At 54.2% G+C, this 10,030-nt stretch overlaps 1 protein-coding gene and 1 long non-coding RNA gene across 3 annotated transcripts; both read right to left on the bottom strand.

Moving 5' to 3' along the window:
• Positions 1-735: 735 nt before the first annotated feature.
• IRF2BPL (interferon regulatory factor 2 binding protein like) lies at positions 736-5,150 on the bottom strand. Of its 2 annotated transcripts, XM_055811007.1 has the most exons (2): positions 3,785-5,150; positions 736-3,672 (listed from the first exon to the last, which is right to left on the bottom strand). In XM_055811007.1, exon 2 carries the CDS (start codon positions 3,622-3,624, stop codon positions 1,474-1,476), a length of 2,151 nt encoding a protein of 716 aa, XP_055666982.1. In that variant the 5' UTR covers positions 3,625-3,672; positions 3,785-5,150; the 3' UTR covers positions 736-1,473. The 2 variants fall into 2 exon arrangements, with proteins under 2 accessions (XP_055666982.1, XP_013159855.2); XM_013304401.3 differs by having other exon boundaries at positions 736-5,150.
• A 1,474-nt stretch (positions 5,151-6,624) lies between these two features.
• On the bottom strand, positions 6,625-7,738 carry LOC114013978 (uncharacterized). The gene is made up of 2 exons (XR_003557294.2): positions 6,782-7,738; positions 6,625-6,685 (listed from the first exon to the last, which is right to left on the bottom strand). It is a non-coding gene; the product is annotated as an uncharacterized LOC114013978 (long non-coding RNA).
• Positions 7,739-10,030: the final 2,292 nt, after the last annotated feature.

The following is a 10,030-nucleotide window of genomic DNA, read 5'->3' as shown; positions in this document are numbered from 1 at the left end:
TAATTATACAAAGAATCACATCTGATCATTGCCAAAAGGAAAGCATTTAACTTCAGCGCTTTAAGCAAGCTTCCTCACCTGAGAGCACAACACAGCCCCTGAACTGCTCACCAACTCAGTTATGAAAAGTCATTGCCTAAATGGGGTAGCTACCCACCAGCTGCAACACCAACTGTAGAAGCTGTTATTTCCCACTACCCTTTTTTGAGCTGCGCTCAACTACCATCCTGCCTTACCAAGAGTCTATGGCTGATGTCGAGCTTAGACAACCACTCCGCTCTTAAAATCAACTAAAATGAATAACCACGTGATGCTAGGTTTTTTTGGTGAAAGAGGGCTTCGTTTCAAATCTCAAACCATATTAAACTGCGCAGGCAATGGATGCATCCTGTATTGCAAACACTGTTTGCAGCTGGAGAGCTGGGGGGGGGGGGGGGGGGGGGGGGAGAAGGGAGGAGGAAATGAGATGCAGAAACAGTAAATAGAAAATGCTTAGTCAGCAACTGTTACTGCAACATTAAAGGTGAAATGTAAATAGGCACAGTGCCAAGGTTTAGGTAAGTTTGATAACACCATCAACATCATCATCTTACTACATATATGTGAAAATGTGCATACAAGTGCAACAATTATCACAACGAACTGCAGGCTCTTGGTATAATGGAGACTAAAACAGGCAACATGGCTCGTGCATGCTGCCTAAGCTCTGAGAAAATAAAACTTGCTACTCGAAAGTATTAATATCAATTGAATTTATTACAATTTACTAAGCTCCAAGGCACATTACAGTGTTCTGTTAACTACAGAAATGTATAAAGGACAAACAGAGCATGTTTTTCATGTACAGCATTTTGCTCTACTGTTCAAAAGCATCCGTGCATCAATAAAAGCAAAAACAAAAAACACATGAAGATTAAAAACGTTCAGATCAATAGAAACAAACTGAAACATTTTCCTTACAAACTTGCAACAAAAAGCACCCTCCCCCCAAGAGCCACCCCACCGTTTTGCAAACAAAAAACAAAACCGAAAAAAATAAAGTGAAAGACTAACACTCAGGGCTTGTAAAACATAAGCTGTCACCATTTTTGTAGCAATTTTTTAGGCATCAACACTGGCCTTGGCAAAAAAAAAAAATTTTTTTTTTTTTGTGTTTTTCTTCTTCTTTCAGAGAAGTGCATACATTTACAAAAATACACACCAGCAGCAGGTAATCGCTAAGGGCTATTAACTTTGTACCTAGCCAACACACTGCCAAAGAAATGAGAACAGGTATTATGTAGTAACCAAACAATATTATATTCTGTTTAACAAAAACCAGCTCTATCCTTCAAATGAAGAAGAGTACATACCTTTGTTTCAAAATATAGAAACATACGACGAAAATAATGTCTATACATAAGACTAACTTTTGCAGTTTTTTATATTCACAATTCTACATCTTCAGGAGTCTGAAGGGATTGGATTTCCTACTCAAGGGTCTCTCTCCTTTTTCACTTTAACGTCCCCAGCTAAAATGGTCGCGATCTCGCCCTGCATAAACGCCCAAGGCACATTGGAACCGACTAGGGGGCATTTCTCTCCGCTGGGGCAGTAGACTTCGCCAGTCGCCCCTTGGGCCTTGATGCTCTCTCTGGAACAAGGGAAGCAGAACTTGTGGCTGGGCACAGAGGGGCACTGAACAAAGTGGGTGTCCTCCAAGCGTTCGTGGCAAATGGTGCAGCACAGGGGCCCGCTGTTGGCCATGGGGGAGTCCGGAATGTTTTGGGGGTGCACTTGGTCCATGGCGGGGTGGGCGCTGGGGGGAGGAGGGGCCACTTGCAGGTTCATGTCCCCATTGCGAGAGGCCAGGCGGCGCTGGCCCGGCACCGAGGCCGGCGACACGGGGCTGCTGCTGTTCCTGCGGGTGGACGTGGTGGAGTGCACCGAGCTGCCATCCTTGGGCGAGTGGGCATTGCCCAGCGTGTCGGCCACCGACATGAGCGCGGCCATGGGGGACTGTCCGTTCTGGGGGGCGGACTCGGGCGGCGTGGTCCGGTTGGAGTGAGGCCCGAGGGGCGGCGGCGGCGGCGGCGGGGGGCCCCCGCCGTGCACCGCCCCGAAGCCCCCGGCCGACATGGTGAGCTTGAGCGCTTCGCTCTGGCTGGCCATCCACTGCTGCCGCTGCTGCTCGTCGCTGAGCTTCAGAGCCCCCTCGGCCGAGTCCGAGGGCTCGGGAGAAGCTTTCCTCTTGCGCATTGCCCCGCCGCCGCCGCCGCCGCCGCCGCCGGGTCCCCTAGAGGCGGCGGCCGTGCCCTGCGCCCCGCCGGCCCCGGCCCCCGGCCGCGGGAGACTCACCAGCGCTGTGGGCAGCATGGGGCAGCTGGCGTCCAGGTAGGGCTGCGGCAGCATGTCGGCGCCCACCAGCTCCTTGAAGAAGCGCACGGACTCGGGCAGCAGGTCCCCCAGGAGCCGCCAGTCACCGGAGCCGTGCTTCTTCTCGTACTCCAGGTACTTGAAGCCCGAGGAGAGGCCGCGGCCGAAGTCCTTCATGCAGTCCTGGTACATCTGCTTGGCCACGCCAGAGGCGCTGGAGAAGACGGTGCCGGAGCCGCTGGGGTACTCGATGAAGAGCTTCAGCTCATAGTCCATGCCCGGCTTGGAGACAGCGTCGAAGGCAAAGACGCGGCCCAGCAGGGCGTGATCCTTCTTGAAGCGCACCTCGTAGGGGGTGCAGCCGGCCAGAGTGAGCAGTGTGTCCCGCACGATCTTGGGCTTGCTGGCCCACTCCTCGGCCCGGTTCCGCAAGCTCTCGCTGAGCTCGGCCAGCGCCTCCGCGTTGCGCTGCTTCTCCTTCAGCTCCCGCTCCTGGTCGCTGCTGGATACCGAGCCCGGCCGTTTGCCACAGGCCTCGGAGGACGAGCCGCCGCCTCCCCCGGCGCCGCCGCCGCAGGTGCCCCCCTGGGAGGAGGCGGAGGGAGCCGGGGGACCCCCGCCGCCGCGGCCGCTCAGGCCCCCGTGCGGCGGGGGCAGGGCCACGCCAGAGGCGGCGGGCCCGTTGAGCAAGGTCTGCGGCAGCAGGTTGGGGGGCACGTTCATCTGGGCACCGGCGGCCCCTGGGGGCAGGCCGGACACCAGCCCCCCGTGCGCCCCGCGGCGGGAGGAGGAAGAGGAGGAGTTGGGGCTCTGTCGGTTCAGCTCCGGCGGCCCGTCCTCAGGCGGCTTGGGGAAACCGTTGGGTCCCCCCAGCCCGTTGGGCAAGCGGGCGCCGTGGCTGCTGCCCAGGCTGCCCGGCGGCGGCGGGTACTCGAAGCGGCTGCGCTGCTCTGCCGCGGCGGCGCTGAGCCCGTAGCGGTCCAGGCTGGACTGGGTCAGCCCCGCCGAGGCTGCCTTGGAGGAGGCGTCCACATGGTTGAGCTGCTGCTGGGCCGCCGCCGCCGCCGCCGCTTCTTTGGCGGAGAGCGGCACTGCCTTGACGCCGACCGGCGGCGGGGGGCCCGGGGAGCGGCCGTCCTGGAAGCAGCCGTGCGCCCGCTTCAGCTGCCGGGCCGTCTCGATCACGAACTCGATGCGGTCGGCGCCCTCGTAGTTGACGCAGCCCCGGCAGACGGGCTCCGTGAAGTCCCAGATCATGGCCCAGGGCATGCGGGGCAGGTCACACAGGTAACATGACTGTCTCCGGGACGACGACACCTGCGCGGCGGACATGGTGCTGCTGGCCGGGGAAGCTGCTGCCGCCGGGGTCGGGGCTGGCTCAGTGTTCCCCCCCCGAGCTGCAGGGGGCGGGGGGGGCGGCTCTCCGTACCTGTTCCTGTCGCCCCTTTCAGCAGGGGGATCGCCTGCTTTTCGTTCGCTCCTGTCGCCGGAGAGGGCTTCCTCTACCTGATCCTGCCGCTGCTGTCCCAGCGGGGTGGGAACCGCTCCTACTGCTCCTCCGGGGGGCTGGGTGGGGGTCGCCTTCTAGCCGCTTCTGTTTCCCTGCGCTCTCTAGCTCTCCGCTGCCGCTGCTCCTCCTCCGGGAGGAGGCGGAGGTGCACGGAGGAAGATGGGGGGGTCACCTTCCACCCGCCGCGGCTGCCTCGCGAGCTCGCACTTGGGTACGTGCCGATCCACCGCCGCGAGCGAAACAGGGGCACCCGCACGGAGCTGTCCGATCCCAGCTGCGGCGGCTTCCCCGAGCGCCGGCGGGGCGGTAGCGGCCCGGGGCGGGGGCAGCGGGGGGCAGCGGCGGCAGCAGCGTGGCGAGCGGCGCCGCCTGCTCCTCACTCACATCCTCGCCGCTGCTCGCAGTCCGAGCGCGGGGTGCTGCGCGCCGCCGCCTGTGCCTGCGCGCCCCCTCCGCCGCGCCGCGCTCCCCCCGCGCCGCGCCGCGCCGCCCCTCCCCTCCTCCGCGCCGCGCTCCCGGCTCGCCTCGGCTCGGCTGCACCCGGGCGGGGCCCCGCGTCACCGCCGAGCGCCCGCTCCTCGCTCCCCTCCCCCCAGCCGGCGGCGCGGAGCCCACTTGTTGCGCGGGGCGCGCATGCCCGGCGCGCTGCCCGGCCCCCCCTGCGCGGCCGGCCGCCGGGGCGCGGCGGGGCTATGTTTGGAAACCGGAGCGCGGATCGCGCCCTCGCCCTGCGCCCCAGCGCGCGCCGCGGGCCCTGAGCCGCGGGCAGGAGGCGCGCATGCACGGCGGAGGGGGCGCGGCGCGGGGCGGGGGGGGTTGTTGTCCCGGCCCGGCCCCCCCCTTGGCTGGGCTTTCTAAGTTCAAGTGTCTCGTTTTCAGGATTTTGTAAACCCGCGGATCGCACCGCTTTGCCTCCGTGACGACTGCGCGGCGTCCTGCCACCGAGGCTTGGCGGTGGGATTCCCGTGCGCTCCGGCTGCTGAGGCAAATGGGGGGGATCCCGCCTTAATATCCGATTTCGTGTTTCTCTTTCAGTGATGCCGGTGACAGAATGACACAGTTTCTGTAAGCCCGTGACTGCATCAGAACCTCTTCCACTTTTGATTTGTTAAATCGGCCATGTTTGCCGAGTGTTTAAGGTTGGGCTGGGAAAGATAGAGCTGTGCGTTGCTCAAGGGTGTAGGAGAGGCCAGGCAGGTGAGTAATCGCTGCGATCTCATCTCGCTAATGCAAAGGGACGCAGGATTTCCCCGCCGCTGTGAGAACACACGGCTGCTTTTTTTTTTTTTTCACACCCCCCCCCCCCCCCTTTCCCCCTTTAAATAGCTGGCTAACATTTGCATAACACTGCTAACAGGCAAATGACTCAAAACAACTTCGGCTCATGCAAATAAGCCGAGAATTCATTCCACTGGGAGGAAAACAAAATCCAAAAAGCGCGAAGCCTGCCTTCTCCCGGCCGCCATCCCCACCGGCGCCCGCTCCTCGCCCGCCCCCGCGGCCACGCCGGTGCCCCTGCTCGCCAGGAGGGGCTGGGCGCCGCCTGCTTTTCCTCTCGCTGCAGTCGATGGCCGTTTCTGCGAGCACCGACATCGCCGTCCGCGGCCAGAGAGTACCGAACGCTGCCTGCGGAGACACGGTCCGGCAGGCACCGGCGAGCTGCGAGCGGGGGCGGCCGGCATCGCGCCCCTGGCGCCCGGCCGGGCCGGCGGGTGCCCGCGGAGGCAAGCGCGCAGCGGGGGGAGCGTTCGCACGTTCCGCGAATGCGGAGCCTCTCCCGGCTGGGCTCTGTTGGATGGATTTCTTTCTTTCAGTACCTCTTCCTGATTCCTTTGTTGCTAGAAACGCCGAAAACCCCGTCCATTACAGGCTTCCCTCTGTGCTTTCAAGGGACTTGGGGTTTCTGTGGCGTGGTCACATACACACGCCCAGCAGCGATGCAGCACTGAGCAGGAAAGATACCTTGGATTCGGTCAATAACGTTTCAAAATGCACGCGACAAAAAGTTGTTGCCTTAAATAATTCGTTTCATACCACCAGTGTGTCTCATTTCCATTTTTAGTTGTCTAAAACGTCTTATACGTGTCTGGTTATAATCTATAAAGCTGGCAAACAAATTCGGTATGTATGTGAGCAGAATTACTTCACAGGGAAGACTTAATGAAATGCATACGCTGAAGTTACAGAAATGGTAGGACCAGATAAAATACAGTAAGAAAATCAATCCTGACAAAGTGACTCTTTCGGGGAAAGCTTGCAGAAGCAGTGAGCAGAAATGGAAAAGTCTTTGAATGATGTGACTCTCCTACATGCAAATTGGCTGAAGAAGATGCGCTAAAGGAGAGTGGAATTCACACTTAGAAATTTCACACCTAAACTGTGGACATCATAGAGGCTTCACAGAAGCAAGCTTCCAGAAAGGCAGATGAAAGCTGGTTCAAAGTAGAAGTCTTTGCTTTCAGCCACAGTGATTTAGTGATGGCTGCAGGATTTCTACATTAATATGACTTTACTTGACTAAACAAGCATGTGTTCACTCTGATTCATACTGGAAGATCAACTCCTTTCCTATCCTTTTACTGCCCCGTCTTGATCTTCACCCGAGTAGAACTGGGCGGTGGGAAAAGGTCAGCCCTTGCTGAAAACACTCAGGTTGAGCAAGCTGAGGCTTTCCCCTTCATCCCGAGTGTCTGGGAATGCAGAACTGCAGCATATCCCGACTGTATCTCAGCCCCTGGGTTATACAAACCCAACACATGACAAGGCACTCCATGTGCTTGAACCGCCCCTCACCCTGGCTCCTCGCTCCACTGAATCCTCCTGCAAGAAAGCCCTTTTTTGGTAACACTCACCTCACAGGAACAGACTTCTTGGCTCACAAGAGCAGTCTTTATAGTGGGTGTAAATAATAATCACCTTAGATATAATCTAGCCTCAGAAAACCATTTACAGGTGCTGTCAACTCCCTTTATAGTTTGTGAATAGAAAAAAAGAGATTAGCATCTGTGACCCGACCAAACTGCCTTTACTTTTACTTGCAGGATACACGGTCGCGGAAATATGTTTGTTTTTCCGTAATGATTAAACTTTGATTTAAACTTTGGTCATGGGCACGTACTGTACCATTACGCAAGCGGCACTTAAGGATGAAGTGTCAGCATAGCAACAATATGGCCAGCAGCAGTGGTGATCTCTGCAAAGCTGACTGATGAAGAGAACTGCAATGTAAATGCAAATAAATGCCACGCTGTGGCACCTTCACAGGGAATGAGTTGTCAGTATCAATCTAATCTGGTAGGGGAAAATAGATTGAACGGTAGCAATGTAACAAAGCGCCAATCTATGGCAGCGCTGTCCCTGCGAGGGTAGCAGCGTGCTTTCCTGCTCACCTTCCGTCTTTCCTCTCCTTTGCTATGCGAATGGCAGGGCAGGAGCGATCCAGATCAGTCTTGCTGGATTTATACTAAACACGTCTGGTGTTTATTTAGCTCTGAAATAATCCAGGAATTAAAATTACGTTTAGAGGAGGAAAAGAGGAAGCCCAAACAATGAAGCCATTCAGGTGCCTGATCTGGCTAACTGAAAGAAGTGAGCAAACAAAAAATAGCATAAGAACCCCCCAGACAGTGGCTTGTTTAATAAGATGGAGGGGAGCGCAAGGAGGGATGGAGCTGCGGTTGTGAACAATTGCTAGCCAGCTACTGCTTCTTGCGCAGGAACACGAGTCAGCACTTTGGATACAGCATTAGGGATTCTGTGGAGATTGCCCAAAGTTTACGACCTGCCAGTAGTCCCAAGGGACAAGGAATATAATTTTCACTGTCAGAAGTGAAATCTACTAACTCCTTCCTTTCAGTGCTAGGATAAATACTGCCATCCGATAATCCCTTTCCCTTTATTTTTATTCCCTCTTTATTTAGAAGTACACACTCATGTACGCATCTGTGTAACATTAAAACAGCAGGTGAAGCTTTGATTTAAATGAAGGAATTAAAACAATCCTACAAAACACGGGGTGCAGAAGCCAACCAGCACCTTTCTGAGTGCCACCAGCAGGTATGGGAAGCCAGAGGTGCAACGCACCACAAAGAAAGAAGCAACAAAACCCAGGTGCCTGGCTACGCCCCAGGTCTGCCAGGCTCTGCTCCATGCCATTGCCGTGTGTGAGCTCCCAAAATATGGGGATTATTGTTGATATGGATGCAAGAGGAGTACTGTTGATTATCAATCAGCAGCCCAGTGTTAATTATGTAGAATATAGGACAGCCTCAAAGTTTGCAAGCAGTAATAGTTAGGAGCCCATGATCTTGGTAGCTTGGGAATGAACGGTCTGGTCTGGCTATAAATGCTCACAACCTGGGAATACATTTAACTCTTTCCTGCAAAGTTCTGGCACTGATCGGTGCAGCAGTCAGAGCAGCTGCTTCCTTCTGTAGATGCTCACCTACAGAAATGGCTCTTCCCTCAGTGGTCAAAACAGCAGCTACAGCTGGAAAAAAATACAAGAACTGGAAAAGAAGTGCGCTCTCCAGAGTGTGATTTACGTGGATTTACCTCACTACAGCAGATCAAATAAAATCCGTCACAATCAAATTACTGGCTTCAAAACAATGCAGAGATTAGCAGTGAACAGAACACTCAGGAGTGTGTGCAGCAAATCAAAACACAAACACTTCAGGAAGGAGTTGCATAATTTTGTCAAATTAAAAGTTAAACAACATTGTCTTCTACTAGGAGCTGCCAGGAAGTGTCAAAACACCTAGTTACAAAGAATAGAATGTAATTACGTGTTTCTGTTTATCATTTCAGTTCTCATCTCATTGTAATTCTGTTTTTTCCTACCATTCTTCAGGCAGTGAGCCTTGCTGTCATACCGAGCCTCTTCCCCACCTAGGAACTCTTCCCTCTTTCCTTCCTTCCTTCCTTTTTTTCTTTCCTTGGTCTGCTGTGCAGATACATTTCTTAACGAACATTGCCTGTCATGTCTGCCAGCTTTACCGGTCCCATTTCCACATTGCTGCTGGAGCAGGGAGCCCAGAGTACAGCTGGGTGGGAGGCTGCCCTGCCTGCAGGCCGCCAGCTGCTGAAGCTGGATTGCCGCATGTCCAGCTGAGGCAGGTCTGCAGCCCCCTGACCCCACCAACCACTCGCTTCTGCCCTAGAAAGCAGTTAGGGCTCCTCTTTGAGACCTGCCCCAAATCGATTTTCCTGCAGCTGTCTTTATGGTTTTAAAACCTGCCGGCAAGCCCAGATTTCCACATGTTAACCTTTGTGAAATCTTACAGTGCAAAATAAGACACTTGTAATTAATTCTGCTCACTCCGCAAGGGACTAGTGACTGGGTAGCATGTTTTAGGCTGGGACATGCAGAGGCTGGGTCCGCTGTTGTTATTTTTACTTTATCCCTGCACTGTTTTCATCTTACATCCTGTGGACGTAGTAAACAATCAACAATAATGAATCAACTGAATCGGTACATTTTTTGAGGCTATTCCCACTGAGAGCCACTTGCACTTTCATGACAGTTAAGAATCTGCCAAACATTAGCTTAGTTACCAGCAAGCCAGGCTCCCCCCAGCCTTCACCCCATACACAGATTGTTTATCAAAATGTGCTGCCAAGAAAAATATCCCTGCTTTTGGCCTCCACCGGTGATTAATAACACTTGAGAACTGAACAAAACTTTACTGTGTTTTCCAAAAAATGGGGGAGGTGGGAAGGAGGGAGTGGGGGTTAAGCAAGAAAGAAAGAGAAGGAAAGGAAGGAAGGGAAAGGAAAAGAAACTGCACTATCTTAAGTTACTTCACATGGCATAACCTCCTTTTCCTCTGTAACTAGGCCATCTGAAAAGACCTAAACCCCTTTTTCTCCAAGACCATGTTATAAATGCTGACGAACATTGTTATTGAAAGAAGGATGATATGGACACAGGATAAGGGTGAGAAGGGGGGTGGTGTTTCTTTTATTAGCACATATCAAGATGAGCTATTGGGGGGAAACAAGAGAAAAAAAAAGATCATTTACTTTCTTTTCAAGGACTGTTGGTAAAATTCCTAAGGGAGACTAAGTGCCAAAATTAACTGTCTTGGTGTATTACTTTTAGACACTACTGCCTGGGTGAATTAAGTCAAGTCTTCAAGCAGCAGCCAAAGATAGCTGCAAGCT

This window comes from Falco peregrinus, chromosome 1, assembly GCF_023634155.1.
Source record: "Falco peregrinus isolate bFalPer1 chromosome 1, bFalPer1.pri, whole genome shotgun sequence".
In the NCBI taxonomy this organism is placed as follows: domain Eukaryota; kingdom Metazoa; phylum Chordata; class Aves; order Falconiformes; family Falconidae; genus Falco; species Falco peregrinus.
This window is presented reverse-complemented; position numbering and strand designations above follow the sequence as displayed.

Bases quoted from the DNA above. Each gene is read 5' to 3' on its own strand.
- IRF2BPL (XM_013304401.3), bottom strand. From the start codon at position 3,687: ATGTCCGCCGCGCAGGTGTCGTCGTCCCGGAGACAGTCATGTTACCTG.